The sequence below is a fragment of the Emys orbicularis genome, chromosome 11 (genome assembly GCF_028017835.1).
Source record: "Emys orbicularis isolate rEmyOrb1 chromosome 11, rEmyOrb1.hap1, whole genome shotgun sequence".
Lineage (NCBI taxonomy): Eukaryota > Metazoa > Chordata > Testudines > Emydidae > Emys > Emys orbicularis.
In genome coordinates, this window is record NC_088693.1 from 17872004 (window position 1) to 17889734 (window position 17731).

General features: G+C 40.5%; 1 protein-coding gene across 1 annotated transcript in view; it reads left to right on the forward strand.

The window, feature by feature from the left end:
• MGAT5 (alpha-1,6-mannosylglycoprotein 6-beta-N-acetylglucosaminyltransferase) overlaps nt 1–16613 on the forward strand; it is a 165048-nt gene extending 148435 nt beyond the window's left edge. Inside the window, exons 13-16 of the mRNA XM_065413559.1 lie at nt 2019–2135; nt 2986–3060; nt 11431–11588; nt 16415–16613. Of these exons, the coding sequence (XP_065269631.1) occupies nt 2019–2135; nt 2986–3060; nt 11431–11588; nt 16415–16613 (549 nt within the window). The remainder of the gene's footprint in view (nt 1–2018; nt 2136–2985; nt 3061–11430; nt 11589–16414) is intronic.
• The last annotated feature ends 1118 nt before the right edge of the window (nt 16614–17731 follow it).

Genomic DNA, 17731 nt, shown 5'->3' on the forward strand with positions numbered 1-17731 from the left:
AAGGCACCAGTCCCCCAGTGAGCTCTATGTGCATCCCCACTGAGTTCACTGGGCCTCTGTAGAAGCAAGGCATCAGCCTCCGTGAAGCTCATAGACCAAATCTGGCCTATGTTATTTCAATCCAATTTTGGCTTATTTCCACTTTGACGTAACCTTTACATTTTACCTTTATTTTAATGTGAATGTTCACTTTTACAATATCATAAAATGTTAATATAGGTCTCCAAAAAATGCTGGCTTCCTGTGCCCAGAAATATAGAACAGGAGGTAAATGTTTTGTGAAAATTGTTTGCTTGCACTGCCTTGCTGCTTTGCATTTGCTTCAGCAAGGAGTTCAAGTACAATAGTTACTTTATCTAAGAAGAATGACTTTTAAGTATATGTAAAAAAAATGTTTTGCTCAGTGAAAGTACTTGAACACAAAAGGGGAGAAAACCTCGTAATACATGAAGAGGCAGTTGTTTAAATACTTTGCTTGCAGTTTTCTTATGTTGGGGTATTATGCTATTTAAAAGGCATTCCTTTTCAGGCCAGTGTGAGGACACACTTCTCTCTTGTACATTTTTAACCTGTTCTTCCTTTCAGTATGCGCTCTTGCACATCTCTTAACTTCTGTGATACCATGATGCCATTGCAATCTCTTTCCGTGCCAAACTGTCAGTTCTGGCCATGGTCTAATTGATGCCAAGTGACTTATTTGTTCTGGTTTGACCTGGCTGATATTTTTTTAATTTATTTTGTTTTCTAGCAAGCAGTGAGCAAGATGTCAATTAGGTTCTAAAATGCACATTGGAGGTGACATTCAGTCTCATTTTCAGGAGAGAGTCAGGGTTCGTTCTGGGTGATCAAAGTCTTAATTGTGCCATCTGTGTATGAGCTTAGAACTTTTGAACATGGAGGATTGGATGACATGGGGAACAATTAATAGTATGTAGAGCCTTTCACCTCTAGGTCATGGGTTCAGACCGCCCAAGTCTAGTAGATGTGATGAACTGGGGAAAATGTCTTTATTTTTATATGAATATTATGTGTGACTATGTTTCCCTGTTCAATTTTGTATTTCTGCCTGCCTGAATGCATGGGGTTAAATCAAATGAGGCTGTAAACAGGTTATCAAAAACCAAGCAGGAAAGGTAAAACAACGACACAGATAAAACAGCATCAGGTACACAGTTTCAAAGGAATGAAGATAATGACTGGACCACCAATTGGGGGAGAAAATACCTAGCTGGGTCGGTCCAAGCGAAGATATTTTACCCTTTCCAAGGACAATAGTTATATGTGAGGGTTATAAAATGAGTTTGATAGTCCAGTTCCCCGAGGATGTATATCTGCATGGCAATAGTATCATCAATATTGTAATAAGCACTAATTGGTAACCTTGCTAGCAGTCTGAGAATAGAAAATCAGAATCAAATGTGCACAGTAATAATCGTGCATTTCTCACATTTGTGAGAGAAAAAGAGGGAGAAGAGAGGGTTTGGATGGAAAGATACTGACATTTCATCTTGAAGGGATGGAAAGATTTTCAAGAGATGCCTGAGATGGGGAGAGATGCAGGAATGGATAAAGGATGGAGGCTCTGGATAGAAAAGGAGATTTGGGAGTAGTTCATCCAGATGTGTTAGCTGATCTCAAAGAAGTAGATGAAATCACCCAGAGAGCAAGAACTGAATATAGAGATAAAATGGGAGAGGTTGGTACATAAAGCGAGATAGGGAAGCTCCACTGCTTGTTACCTATGCAGTACCTGTTGTGTGGATAAATTAGAGGTCATTGGTCCCCATACTTATCAATCCAGTGCATTTCATATGCACCAAGTTCACCCACAAGATTTAATGGGGAAAATATAGAAAACCTAAAACAGAGATAAAAGAGAAATTAAGTTATCTTTATATTCCAGCTCTGTTATTGCATTATCTATGTGTATTCTATCCTGAGACCCAAACCAAGTGAAGGGGGCCAGGAAAGAGATCTTGACCCTTGCTTTTTACCAGTATATTGATTTTCTTTTTCAGTTGACATCTCAGCATCCTTATGCTGAGGTTTACATTGGGAAGCCTCATGTCTGGACTGTGAACATCAATGATCCTTCTGAGGTGGAGAACGCAGTGAAAGCAATTTTAAATCAAAAGGTTAATATTTATTCTGTTTGTAATCAGTACTTGGTGTCTGAGCTACTGCTGTTCAGAGTGCCTCAAAATGTTAATTTCATTAATGAAATTGAGTGCTGCAGTCTGGAAGGTTCTGTCCTTTTGAGGTCTGATGCCACACCCATCACTGTGTGATGTATATGTGGTATCTGAGCATCAGAGTTTAGTACTAGATCCTATACATGTGCTTAACTTTGCTCACATGAATAAAACTAAGCATGCGTATAAGCATAAAGGATTGGAGCTTTAGCATGTGAGTCACAGAGTCCAAGTTACCAGATTTGTTATTGAGTCTTTGTAAGTTTTTTGTGCATTTAGTAAATCAGTTGCCCTATGCTTAGCTCAGTTGAACCCATTAATTAGCTATAACAGGGAAGCTATGAAGATATTTCTGCATTTACATTATGAGCTTTTAATGTAAGGAATAAAAAAATCAAAAGACATCTGAAAACATTTTCAAAGAGCATCTAATTATAGAATCATCATATTTTCCTTTGTACTATTTCAGTTTGGAAATTAAACAGAATTACAACGGGCAGCTATGAGATCCAGTAGAGTCTCTGCCACTGCTCAATAAACTCTTAATTTCCCTCATTTAACATCTCCTCAAAGACAAACACTGATTAATTTTAGAATTGCCTTTGAGGAAGCAAAAATCAGTTTAATCTGTGGGCTGTGTAAAACGGTGATTTGTTAATGAGTACGTTTACTACAAAAGCTATAATGTATTAAACAGTACACAGGCTGCTAACATAACACACATCACAGGGACGCTTGCAGTAAAACGATTCCTTAAAAATTCTAATCTAAACACACTGTACTGTTTCAACAGATTGAACCTTATTTGCCCTATGAATTTACATGTGAGGGGATGCTACAAAGGATGAATGCATTCATTGAAAAGCAGGTATGACCTTTCAATGTTGATGAAATAAACCTCTCTTAAGTGCGGTCTTTCTATTTTAAAGAGTGCCTTAATATTAAAACTGTTTGTTCTTGGAATTACTTTTTTTAAAAGTTTGGATGGACCCTCATGGGTGCAAAGGTCCAACTCTGCAAATCAGGTCTCAGGGCTTGTGGCTTAGCTCAGGTCTTCTGGCAGCCATTCTACTGCTATGATGGTGTGGTGTACGACAAAAAGAAACCACATCGGTGTGGTCTAGCAGTTAGTGAAGAGTACTGGGTGTCAGGACTAGATTTGGGCAAAATTTTTCAGACAAATAGTTTATTCGGCAAAAAAACGCAGTTTCAGTCAAACCAAAACTATTTGTGACTTTGCCACAAATATTTTCAGTCATTCGTAAAACGGCTAGAGGAGGAAAGAGACAGGGGAAGTGCTGCTGATGCTCCCCCTTATAAACTTTAGTCCAATGGTTAGGGCACTCACCTGGGATGTGGGAGACTCAAGTTCAGGTCTTCACTTTGGAACAGACATGATAGAAACTTTTTCAATTCACCAAAAACTCTGAAAATTTTCAGATTTGGTTCAACCCAAACCTAATTCTGCCCCCTAACTCCTCTGGAACTGCCACCAAACTGAAGAATCAGTGTTCATCCAGCTCTAGTCAGGGCTACTGGGTTCTGTTCCTGGTTTGACACTGACCTTGGGTAACTCACTCAAGTTTGTGACTCAATATACCCCTCTTCCAAATGGATAAAATAGTACTTATCTGTGTTGCAATGTTTGTAAAGAACTCTGAGATCCTAAGAGGAAAGGTCACGTAGAGGTGAGAAGTATTGATACTACTGCTATCACAGGCAAAGCAATCTTTCATGTAAAAGTAGCTTCTTTTAAGAGCCCATTTGGTTTTATTTCTATATTTTAAAAGTCTTTGCATCATGGAATACTACATAAATATTCTGATACTGTTTGTGGAGACAGGGAATGGGTACCATTCCTCCTCAAAGGCTTGGCACAGTTGTAATTACATTTAGTCTTAACTTCTGGGTGAATTCAGTGTGTTGGTTTTAACTATAAATCCTTAAATAGTTTGAGACCTGGTTACCTGAGAGAGATGCCTCACTCCCCATGAAATACTGTCACGGTTGAGATTAGCAGAAGGACTTGAGCTGGAGCTCCCTCAATATAAACAAGAGGGAGCTGCTGGCAGGGCTGTGTGAGGGGACTTTAATTTTGGAACTTGCTCATCCCCTTGGTTCACCAGTGCCCAGATTTAACCTTCCAGGCATACTACAAAGCCCAGCAAACCCCCCCACCCCTTCCCATTTCTTCGGGCTGTTAAGGTGGATGTGGGCTGAGAGAGAGGTTTACAGGGAGTGCTTTCGTTTGTTCTGTTTTTTATTTTGCGGCATAGCCCCAATGCACTGTAATTGTATTTTTAAAACTGGAAGTGCAAAAGAATAAATTAACTAGTACATAGCTATTTCCGATTTACTGCCAATAAACACTTCATTGTCTCTGTTGCTGTGTTGATTAAAATGTCTATGCTGCGTTTGATTCTCCTGGATGAGTTAACTGTGATTGACAGTAGTTTTCATTAATACAGAAAAATTTAGCTCATTATTCAATAGATATTCAAAGTGATATCTGAGTGATGGGTATATGTAGGCTCTTCAGGGCAGGGACCCAGAGCCTAGCACAATGGGGCCCTGGCATCTACCAGGCACTACAGTGATACAAACAATACATATTAATTCAATTAATTGTGTTTGGCTCTGACTGCCGGAAAGTGTTGCTGTTACTGCTACCAGAATGATAGAATATTACTATTATTTATGTATTTGTTCAACATTGGCAGGGTGCCTGGTGCATTGTACAAGGCAAAAAATAGACACAGTCCCTACACTAAGGAAATTACAGCGTGAAAGAGAAAAAGATAACACAAAAATTTGTTGGAACCCCTAGAGGATGGTAATAGCTTAGAACACCTGTTAAAATAACCTCAGTTATGTTCTTAAAGGTTTGGAGCTTTATCAATAAGGTGTCAATTAATCACAGTTAACCAAATGTATTAACCCATGAGTGTTAGTCAAAGATCAATTATCACAATTCAGAAAGGTAAGAGTTAACTACTTTATCACTTCATCGATCAATAGCATGGACTGCTCCAGAAATACAACTGAATGCTGAAGAGTATATGTATTTTAGGGTGTTACTATGAGCGCAAACTCCCCAAAATCAGCTTGCGTCATTCTTACTCTAATACAGGGGTCAGCAACCTTTCAGAAGTGGTGTGCCGAGTCTTCATTTATTCACTCTAATTTAAGGTTTTGCGTGCCAGTAATACATTTTAAAGTTTTTATAAGGTCTCTTTCTATAAGTCTATAATATATAACTAAACTATTATTGTATGTAAAGTAAATAAGGTTTTAAAAATGTTTAAGAAGCTTCATTTAAAATTAAATTAAAATGCAGAGCCTCCCGGACCGGTGGCCAGGACCCGGGCAGTGTGAGTGCCACTGAAAATCAGCTAGCGTGCCGCCTTCAGCACACGTGCCATAGGTTGCCTACCCCTGCTCTAATATTTCTACTCCCATGCAATCTGCATCGCTATCCGAGATCACTGGACATTTGTACTGAGTTTTTAGCAACAATTATATCAGTTTCTTATTATTTTCACAAACCTCATCAAAATATGACTTTATCTCTGCGCCAGTAACAAAAGCTTACACACCGTTTTTAATTTATTGTAGTATAGGAGTTGCTGGGAAAAGTGGTTCACTTTAGCATAAATATGGATTCTCTTAAAATAAATAATATTGGCTAATAATTTTGGTAGCAGTTGGTACTGCTGATGTTGGTTAGTATTCATGGGCCTTGCAGAAGATGAGGGATTTATGGGGAATTTAAATGAAGATGGGTGCCACACTGTGGCACAGAGAGGTTGTTCCGGCCATATGATATGTTAAGGAAGAAAGCATGAAGACAAGAGTGGAAGATGGAAACAAAGAAGCTTTAAGGCTCAAAGGGTGTGTCTACACAGCAAAGAAAAACCCTCATCAGGCCCATGCCAGCCGAGCTGGGCTCGGGCTCTGGTGCTGTTTCATTGCTGCATAGATTTCTGGGCTTGGACTGGAAGCCTACACAGCAATGAAACAGCCCCACTGCCCGAGCCGTGCAAGCCTGAGTCCACTGGCACAGGCCAGCCAAAAGTTTTTCTTTGCTGTGTAGACATACCCAAAGAGAGCAAGGTGGGAGGGATTGGGATGGTAGGCAGGGCTGTGTGGAGTCTCAATAGGTGAGGATATGAGTTTTAAAATATTGACTTGGTGGGCGAGAGAGAGAAATTGGAGGGATCCAAAGAGGGAAAGTGATGAGAGCCAAGTGGCAGATAAACTGTTAAATGTAAATGGGGGGAAGTGGCATGACCTACAGGGAAGATCTTCCTGTAGCTAGAAAGCTCTTCTCTTTGCTTTAATTAGTTTTTGGTATGGATATTCCAAAGCGTTAGGTCTAGTTCTATAAATATTCCTCTTTGGTTGATGCAGTGTGTATCTCTAACTAAAATCTCTTGTACCACTCTTGATCTTTAATTATTTTCTGACCTGGAGTTCCTCCCTCCCCCTAATTATTGTTTAATTGTATATTTGTAAAATGAAGTGAGTAAGCATGGGGACCAAAGGACAAATGGTAGAGCAAGGTCTTTCTAAAAGCATGGTGACTGCATTAAAGCTAAATTAATGTTAACCAGTCATAATTTAAAATTAAATTATGGGATACCAAAATGAGCTTGTAAATTAGTTAAAAGCCTTTTTTTTTTAATGTAAAATTGCTCGCTCTCATGGTTACAAAATGAACTAAACCACTGAATGAGAAAGTCAATGGCAGCCATTAATAATAACTTATTAATTTAATACTAAATGAGTAGCTATTGTTGCAGAGAAATAATTACTTTTCTTTTCAATTTTGGTCAAAATCATTTTTGCTCATAGTGACAGTCACATTTTATGTGTAAAGCATTTAGACTAACCACTTGTGTATACCATGTTGCTTCAGTTAATGAAAAAAAAATGTTATGAAATCCCCAAAGCAACTATATGAAGTACCATGTTTATCTGAAATCCTGGTTATCTGAATGATTCTCATGTCCATATAATGTTTTAGATTATCAAGGTTGAACTGTAGGCTGCTAAAACCTATACTACATTCTGTTGATAAAGTGCACTAAAACATTTAGGATATTAAGCATGTTTCAAAGACCGGTCTCTCTGTTTTGAGTTGCTAAGCAACTCAAACTAAGCAGATAACAGGTTAGGAATGCTTTATATAGACCAATGTAACTACACTCCTTTTTATTACCACTGTTCACCCAGGACCTGATCCTAGAAGCACTAGCAGCTTCTGCTCTCTTTGACTTCAGAGGGAGTAGCCAGGTACTCATTCACTTTCAAAATTAAGCCCCCAGTTCCAACAGTACCTGTCTAATGAGATGTCTTATCTTTCATAGTTACAACATTCAAAGAGGTATTATTGCACCTTTATCAGAAAATAACACAATGCTAACGTATTGTTGTATTTACGGAACAATAGAATATATCCTTTAAGATTCCACACTAATAGACTGAAGTTCCTATGGGTATCAAAGTTAACAATGAAAGGAGGGGAAATCAGAAAACACAATACAGAGTAAATGAATCATGAAAGATATTAAAAGCAGACTGTTTCCAGTTTAAGAAGAAATTGAGCAGTATGAATGGGGCAATTCTGTGCCTTATGGTAATAGTTCGTCATTTAGAAACATTATGGAGTTTTGATATTTTCCCCATAGACAAGAGGATTGGGTTGGTTCCTGGGATTGGCAACAAGATACAGAGCCTTTCATCACCAATTTTCTGTTGCAGATCAGGCTAATGGTGACTGCATGCTGTTACCTTTGATGACTGTTCCTGATGCTTTTGTTAAAGCACAGTCCAGTTCCTAGTGAACAGGTGTTTACGTCAAAGGTGGTGATATTTTTTGTGGAACTAATCGACACCTTGACTGTCTGTTTCAGCAAAGTAGTGAAGGATCAAATGAATGGGTCTTCAGTTACCCAAGGTTGTCACTTGGCATAAGCATTGAAATTAGATTTTAAAAAATCATTTATAGGCATAGTTTAAATTTTTTGTGTGATGTTGAATGTGTCTGCTTCCGATTTTTATTTTCATGTATTGGTCCAGGTATTTCATTTACTCTTGTTTTGTCCTGTAGTATGTTCTCAGGTATCTCACCTTACAAATGCAGATCTTGCTACTCTCAAACATGCTTTTGTTACTTCAACACCTAGACTATTGCTGTGTGCTCTATATAGGGCTACATATTAAATCAGTTCAGAACTTCTACAGAAGGTAGCTGCCCAGTTATAAACTGGTCAATCCCATACAAAACCTGTGGCACCTGTGCTCTGGGATCTGCCCTGCTTACCTGTGGCCTTCCCAGATAAATTTAAAGGTGTTCGTTTTTACCTAAATTCTAAATGGCCTGGCACCAATCCACCTGAGAGGCCACCTCTCTCCCTCCATGATGCTCTGCTGTAGTTGTGACTAGTAGAGTTGCCGATGTTGGATCCCACCTTGAGGTAATAGAAAAGGGGGGTGACCCTATTGGGTTCCATGGAGACTGGCGGGCGCAAGCCTGCCCACGGCTAAAGGACCCTCCCCCAGCCTATGGGGAGGATCCACTGAGCCCAGGAAGTCAAAATATTATGGGTGACAACAGAAAATATAACCGGAATATATGTGAAGGTCAAAGGGTCAAAAAAAAAAAAGGGAACCAAGCAGAGAACCCAGGACAGCGCCCACTGCTCTTTGAAGGTGTCAAGGGAGCCAGTGGACATCACCCAGAGGAACTCTGCCCGGATATGTGAACAGAGGGGGGATTGGAAATAGGCCCCACAGTCGCAGAGAACCCCCTCAGCCAACATCCTTTCCCTGGTGTTGTACAGGGCCACTTTGGCCATCACTAGGGGGAGGTTGACTAAGAGGTCCTGCGACTTTATGAGGCCACGGATAGGGTGTGCGTATATGGGAAGGTGGGGGGAGAAGTGCAGCCAAAAACGCAGCAGTCGGTCAAGGAAAAGGGGCTGCAACCTGGCACACTCAAGGTAAACGTGCGCCAGGGTCTCTGGCTGGGGGCTGATGGCGGGCAGTCACTATATTCACATCCTAGAATATTAAAGGAACTGGCACATGACATTGCAAGCCCAATAGCAAGGATTTTTAATGCATCTGTAAACTCAGGGGTCATACCCTATGACTGGAGAATTGCTAATATAGTTCCTAGTTTTAAGAAAGGTTAAAAATTGTAAGCAAGGTCTTGGACAAAATGTTAGAGAGAAATTAGTTAAGGACATAGGGCGAATGGTAATTGGTATAAAATACAACATGGTTTTACAAAAGATAGGTCATGCCAGGCCAACCAGATCTCCTTATTTGAGAAGATAACTGATTTCCTTTTAGACAAAGGAAACACAGTACATCTAATCTACCTCGATTTCGGTAAGGCATTTGATACAGTTCCACATGGGAAATTATTAATTAAATTGGAGAAGATGGGGATTAATATGAGAATTGAAAGGTGGATAAGGAACTGGTTAAAGGGGAAACTACAATGGGTCATATTGAAAGGTGAACTGTCAGGCTGGAGGGAAGTTACTAGTGGAGTTCCTCAGGGATCGGTCCTGGGACCAAGCTTATTTAACATTTTTATTATTGATCTTGGCAAAAAAAAAAAAAAAAAGTGAGTGCGTGCTAATAAAATTTGCAGATGACACAAAGTTGGGAGGTATAGCCAATATGGAGGAGGACCGGAATATCATACAAGATGATCTGGACAACTTTGTAAACTGGAGTAATAGAAATGGGATGAAATTTAATAGTGCAAAATGCAAGTTGTGCATTTAGGGACTAACAACAAGAATTTCTGCTACAAAGTGAGGGCTCATGAGTTGGAAGTGACAAAGAAGCACAGAGATCTGGGTCTGTGGGTTGATCACAGAATTTTCCCCTGGGTCAGATTGGCAGAGACCCTGGGGGGGAGGGGGGTTGCCTTTCTCTGCAGAATGGGGCATGGTTCACTTGCAGGATCAACTAGTGTAAATGGTGGGAGACTCTAACTTGAAGTCTTTTAAATCATGATTTGAGGACTTCAGTAACTCAGCCTGAAGTTAGGGGTCTATTACAGGAGTGGGTAGGTAAGGTTCTATGGCCTGCAATGTGCAGGAGGTCAGACTAGAGTATCATGATGGTCCCTTCTGACTTTGAAGTCTGAGCATCTATAAGGGTCCCGGGAGACTCAAATGCATCCCGACTTGGAGGGCTTATTTGTTTGACCCAGACTTTGAAGGGAGTTAGGGGGGAGATTGAAGAACTAGCCAATAATATGGGGCGGTGTTTGTATTTAGAGCTGCTGTTTCTCTGAAGATGTGAGGTGACTAACATTTACATTTGACTCCTGTCATTTTAAATAAGCTTTCAGTACTTTGCCAGTTGTGTATGAGCACCTCTTATTGTAAATGGAAATAAAACAAATAACCAAAAGGTGCACTTAGAACAAAATCTTAATTTTCCCTTCTCTGCAGTAACCACATAGGAGATTTCACGTTGTTCATAGTCAGTACCAGTGTGGGTGGTCAAGTCACCAGTAGTTCCATTGGGAGATGGAAACAAACTCCATGAATGCTTGTTCTCGGGTCTAGAGAGAAAGCACATAACATATCAAACTAAGTCTTTATATAAGTGTCACTGACTCTATGGCTAAACATTTGGAAAGGAGCAAGTTGGGGCAGACATATGCACTTGGGAACTTTTTTCCATAAGGGATACATAATCAGCTTTTGGAATGATTCTCTACCAGGGCTTTCTGGTGGTATCTGTGTCATTCTAACAGTAATACTTGTTTAGCACTAATTGTTGCCATGAGATATCACTGAAGGCAAGAGGGAATCAAAAATGGATTAGATATGTATGGATAAAGAGAACATCTATGATCATATTAAATCTCATGTTTACAAATGAGAGACACAAACCATCCTGCTTCAGGGCATAAGCCAACCACTAACTTAGAGATAGGAAGACATTTCTCCTTGGAGGAAGAACAGCACTTTTTGCACTTCCTTCTGAAGCATCTGATACTGGCTAGTGTCAGATTATTGTTAGGAGATCCATTGTGATAATTCCTCTTATTAAAACTCATAATCTATCAGATGAATACAGGTAAGATGGTCTTGCTGCCAAAAAAAAAGTTTTCTAGGCTTTTAATTACCACTGCTATTTTCCTAACCATAGAAAAGTTTATTCAAAGACTGTTTGTGTAATACTGTACACTTTGTCACTGCAGGATTTCTGTCACGGGCAAGTGATGTGGCCCCCATTAAGTGCACTGCAGGTAAAAATTACTGAACCCGGAAAATCATGTAAACAAGTTTGTCAGGAAAACCAACTCATCTGTGAGCCATCCTTCTTCCAGCACCTTAACAAAGACAAGGATCTGCTGAAGTAAGTATTGAGGAGTATGGAAATATAGTTGGGTACCTTATATAAAGTACATTCTAGGGGGGGGGGAGGAAATAGTCCTAATGCATCTGTAATGGTGAGTGGTCAAGTTCTCAACTTCTGAAAAGCGGAGTTAAAATTGAAAAGATAAATCTTAAATTTGCGACTTTGTGCATATGCTGCCTTAAAATAGTCTCTTGTAATATAAATGTTAATTAACAGCAACATACATTCTAATTTAAATACAGTATGTTAAAATGCAAAGTTTAAGCCTTACAACTGTTCTAACCATTTGAAGAAATCTTAGTATTTCTTCTTTGAGTGCTGGTCCTTGTTTGTATTCCACTCTGGGTACACATGCGCTTCATGCACCTGGATCCAGAGTATTCTCACAAGCAGATTCCGTTGGTCCACACACATGCCCCTGCTCTCCTTGTGCTCCGTACTGAGGATATAAGGAGCAGGGTGAATCGACAGCCTCTTACCGCTGCATGGCCTGCATCAGAACTTTCAGTGTCTGGAGCGTCTTCTCTACTCACTTGATCTTCAATCTGTAAATCTTTGAAAGCTTTTTCTTAGTAAATAATTTTCTTGTAAATCATTTTAAAGAGGTTTTTTAATAACTTTTAGTCTCTCTAGGGTAGTTAACTTGATTACCCTGGATCGTAGGACAGCTGTGCCCCCTTAATTCTCCAGTCTGGTGTGCACTATGCCCACTTTGCTATGTGAGCTGCCTCTCTGCCCACTCACCCCAACCTCTAGCATGCACGTCACCTGCAGGCATATACAAGAGTGCTATGTCCAGCCACTCTTAAATTATATATAGGGCAACACCCATATATACATATACCTAATCCCGGTCTTGCATCCCAGAAATGTACTGTCTTGTACTGCTCAGTTACTTACTGAGCAATACAAGCTCATAAAGTCCATCATTTTAACAAAGAAAATGATCCAATAAACAATAATAACTGGCTGATTTGTTAATCACTTTTTGCCTGCGGGCTGCCTGCCGGCCTCCCTCCCTCCAATTGTTTCCACATTTTCACCTACAAATGATTGTCTTCCTGCCTCCTTCTCCTTTGCCATAGATCGGGATGGCTCTTTTATTGTTAAAGTGTGGCTCCTCTCCCCCACCCCCATTCTCCACCTACCAGACTGGGGAAGGGAGATCTCGGGGCTTCTGCCCTGTGGCAGGGTGGTGCTCCTGGCTCTCCAGCTTCTGAAGATTATTGTATGCGCCTCAGAGGGTCAGTAAGTTTGGCCACCTCTGCCATAGAGTCTGCCCAGCTGAATCCTTCTCTCTCTATTCCTCCCCATTCCCTTCCCTGGCTCCCCTTTCATCCCCAAGTTTTGTGACCTCTTCCCCAGCTGGTGGAAGATTGGGTGAGAAATACGTCAGCAGCCCTTCAGTGCAGCTTACAGTGGAGGGGGCACCTGCTGTGCTGCATTGCAGCAAAGAGGCAGCTGCTGTGCTCAGCTCTGCCCCACACTCAGCAGTATACTCACAACAGGAAGCTCAGCATTCAGGAGAGAGAGCAGCAGTCTCTGTCCTCCTGCCTGCTTTGCACAGTGCCCTTAAATGTTAGGATGTTTGCACTACGGTTAAACCCCTGGGCTGAAGTTGCCACAGTTGCCAGATTGTTAAAATTCCATAATACAAGAGCTGATTTGAGGCAATTGTTCATGCAATTGTAAATAAAAATGTTTATAAAGCTGTATTTATCTTCATATTTTTTCATATTGCTCTCTCTGACTCCAGTTAATCCTGAAACACCCATATTCATTGGCAATTAACAATTAGCATTTCTGCAAACTTTTTCTCACTAGTGTCCTAAATATGTAGGCTCCAAAACCCTTTTCATTAGATAAGTTAGGGTCAATTAAGAATGCTTACCACTTCTGCATTAGGGAAATCAGCATTACTTTCAGGTGTCTGCGTGTATGTGTGTAAAATGATCACTTTACAATGTTAATCAAATGTATTCAGAAATTGCAGTGCAACAGATGACTAATAGGAAGTCTGCTTTCTAGGTTTGCTAGTCCTGTTTCCTATTGATTTTACCACAAACGTGCCTTTTATGTATTCAAGAAATGGTGAAGCTATGCAACTTCTATTGGAAACTGAAAAGAGCCACACAGATGTAAAACTTTTTTTATCCTGTTGACAGGCTGTCTTGCTTCCATCTCTTATGGTTGCTTAAAATACTGAGGTGCCTAGACCAAACGGTGAAGAGAATCATTTTTTGTTGGATTCTGAAAATTAGCTGTCTTTCCTGAATGACTAAAAATAAACACTTAATGTGCTCATTGTTTAAATAGTTAACATTTATTCATAGTGGTATCTAACCTATCACAGTTATTTCTTGGCCTCAGCGTAGGAAAATACCAACAGTTACTACACAGTGGTATTTTGAGTGACCAACTGACTTTTCAGTGGTAACCACATTACTTCAGCTTTGCAGCCAGAAAATGGGTGACTTGTCCTTTTTCTGTATTTTATGCACACACACCTGAATGCTGCTAAATGAATATGATCCAAGCCTTTTCCTGTTTCATACATTAGGTACCAATCAGTATGACATGACGTAAGACAGTTCAAATCCTCCCTCCCCCCCTTAAACATGATCAAATACAGGGGTGAAAGTAACTTACAGGACTTACCGGTACTGCCGGAAGAGGTGTGGCCTCTCAAGATTTAAAGGCCCTGGGGCACCGGCTGTGGCTGGGAGCCCCAGGGTCTTTAAATCAACCCAGGGCTTCCAGCTGCAGAGGTGGCTGGGAGCCCCCGGGGCTCAGGGTCAAATTAAAGGGCCCGGGGCTCCGGCCGCTGCGGGGAGCCCCGAGCCCTTTAAATCCCGGCCCCAGCCCAGCCGCCGGAGCTGTGGGCAGGATTTAAAGGGCTCTAGGCTCCCCGCAGCTGCAGAAGCTCTGAGCCCTTTAAATCCCGGCCCCAGCCCGGCCGCCGGAGCTGCAGGGAGGATTTAAAGGTCTCGGGGCTCCCCACAGTGGCAGGGAGCTCCGAGCCCTTTAAATCCCGGCCCGGGCGCCGGAGCTGCGGGCGGGATTTAAAGGGCTCTGGGCTCCCCGATGCAGTGGGGAGCCCAGAGCCCTTTAAATCCCCGCCGCGGAAGCCGGTGCGGTCCGGCACGGTGTACTGGTTCTTGCTGGTACGCCGTACCGGACCGTACCAGCTTACTTTCCCCTGTGATCAAATATAATGGGAAAGGCCCTCTGTAGAGAAATGACCCTGTACCAGGAATTTCTGGTCACCTTGATTGGAAAGAGGCCAACATCTGAATTATGTATTGCCAAAAACAAAATGAAAAAAGCACTTATGTTAATGCTTGTGATACTTTTATGGACTAAGTAAGATGACAGTGGTTGGATCAGGATATTGGTAATGAGACACAAAGGTTTTTATTTCTGGATCACTGGTCTGACTGAGACTTTATGGAGAGAAAATCCTAATTGCAGTTCTTCTGTGCAGTTAATTCTGCAGAATGGCCCTATTACTGTATTTATCCAGCTGTAATTGGTCTATACTGTGCTTAAATGTGGAAAAATTGCTCCCTTACAGATCTTTGTCTGCATGGAAGATGCAATATAAAGCTAATACAACTTTAATGTAAGCAAAATGTGTCCCCAGTGGAGAAGTCTGATGATAAATTAGAAGAATAGCTTTTTACATTTCTGGATTAAACCAGAATCAGAGCAGAGATAGGATTATGTTACAGGAAATAACTGTGCATGCTGACTAGCATTTGATGTCTGCAATTGCTCGTTCTGAATAATTGTCCACTGAAAATATTGCACCTTTTTGGTCCAATCTTCATTAAGAGTTGAGATACTCAGCAGACAAAATTTGCCCATCTTGGGTTATAGTATTTTATCTGGCAAATAGCAAAGATTTGAGAGCATTTCATAGGTAATATAGTCTGAGTAGAAGGAGGTACAGTAATGATGTACCATGTCCAGAGAAGGCTGCAGCAAATGAGACAGATGGATTCTATACTGAGAATAAGATGGAGAGTGAGAAATGGAGAACTAGAGAGGCAGTCAAAGAAACTTTCTAGGAGGAATGTTAGACTGGATGTCTTCCAATTCATACCACAAGATCAAAAATGTTGTTTGAAAAAGTTTTGTTGCATTGTGATTTTCCCTCATTCTTGACTGTTTCCCAATTTAACACCCATACATTCTGCTACATGTACTGTTGACAAAAGTTCTAAAGACTTCATGAAACAAACCAATCTCAGCTTCTCCTATCCCTGCACAATTCAGTGCAATAAAAAGGTAGGGATGCACATCACAAAACCAGTCCCATTTCTACAGGACTCTGAGGCTTGTCAGTTTAACATAGTTTGAAACTTCTTTATTGTTTTTTAATACTTAACATTTCCAGCTTACCTTTCTGTAGGAACAGAGCCAGACTCCTAATGGGATGAAAGCATTTTATGTTGCTGCTTAGCATCATAAATCTTGATCAATTTCCAGCACCAATAGGCAGAATAGGGGTTGCTATTATCGGAAACTTGGAAAGTAAAATGACTAATATTCTGTTTATGCCCATTGTCTGTTGCTATAAACCAGGAGTTACTATATGATCTATATTAGCCTATTTTTGTTTGGCTGAGTATTTACTTGGAAACTGTGTAATGTAATATCATGGTATGATTAAATTACTCCTCTAGTTCAGGTTTTTTTGAGCTTTTTATAGTACGGCTGTAGGCTTAGGAGTGTAGTCTTGGGGGTGAAAATTATTTCCCTGAATTACTATAAATGAATAATGGGAATGTGACTTAGACAAGTGTGTCTTGCTTTTATAGGTATAACGTGGAATGCCATACTGTTGAATCTGCAAATGATATCGTGGTCCCATCTTTTGATGAAAGCAGGAAACACTGCATTTTTCAGGGCGATCTTTTGCTGTTCAGCTGTGCAGGATCCCATCCAAACCACAAACGAATCTGCCCCTGCAGAGACTATAATAAGGGACAGGTTGCACTTTGTAAAGATTGTCTATAGCAGCAGCAGCAGCACCTTGCTTTAGTTTGGGGACAAACAAAGTGGTTTTGAGAGAACTACTTATACTTCCTGCACTTTTGTCCAGTTGTCTTGCTGCAGGCCGAGCAAATGCTGCCAAGCGGAATTCTCTGAGAAGAGGGATTCATAATCGAAATGATTTTTATTTTTTTTCTAAGTGAACACTTGCAGTGGAGCTCTTTGAAATCTTCCACCTACTCAAGGAGAAGAGAAATGACGTTCCATGCTTTGTAACTATTTGGAGATCATGGCGAAGAACAGTTTGTAGAAAATTCCCAGACCCATCAAACTTTTTTTTGTTGTTTTTTGGATGAAACAAGTGTTTTCTATTTTTTTAACACGTTAAAACATCCCGTCATCATCAGCTAAGAATATGAACATCATTCCAGTACAAAATTGGGAAAAAAATGCGCTTGGGGGGTGGGGGAGAGGACTACATTTATTATTGGGGCACTATTTTGGGTGCTGCTGCAGCTTGAATGGCTATAAAATGGTGCATTTCACAAGAACTCGGAACCATAAGGTAACACAAATAACAATAGATAGCTGCCTGCTCCCAGTCCTTTTTTTAAATCCTCACATACTACAAGGTACTGTCTGCATCACAACTACTGTACCGGAGCACTCTAAACAGGCAGCTCTGGGAATGTGAGGATCAGCGGCTGCCAGTGTGTGACAAATCCTGTTGTTGCTTGAGAACTGATTATGATTGTGGCATACTCTGGTATGGAACAGCTATGGAAGCATATGGCCATTTTAAAATGGACTTGTCGTCAGTTGACTGGGTCTGTTTAGAGAGTGATCCTTGGAATTTGCCCATGCTTCTGTTGTTGTCTGCCTATTCAAAGTACTGTGTGAAGCAAAAAGTATTCCGCATCATTTGAGCAATATTGTTTGATCCTCAGTTTGCTATATCTTACAGTACTTAAAACATTACTGCAAGATGGAGAAAGGATCAACTAACGATAATTATTGTATCATAGGAATGTGAATGGTCTTCATAACAAGCTCTGTTTTTAAAGAGGAAGATATTTTAAAGAGCAATTATGAGAGAAGGAAAACTTCTTAGGAAAAATATTGTTGATCGCTTTTCTGGATTC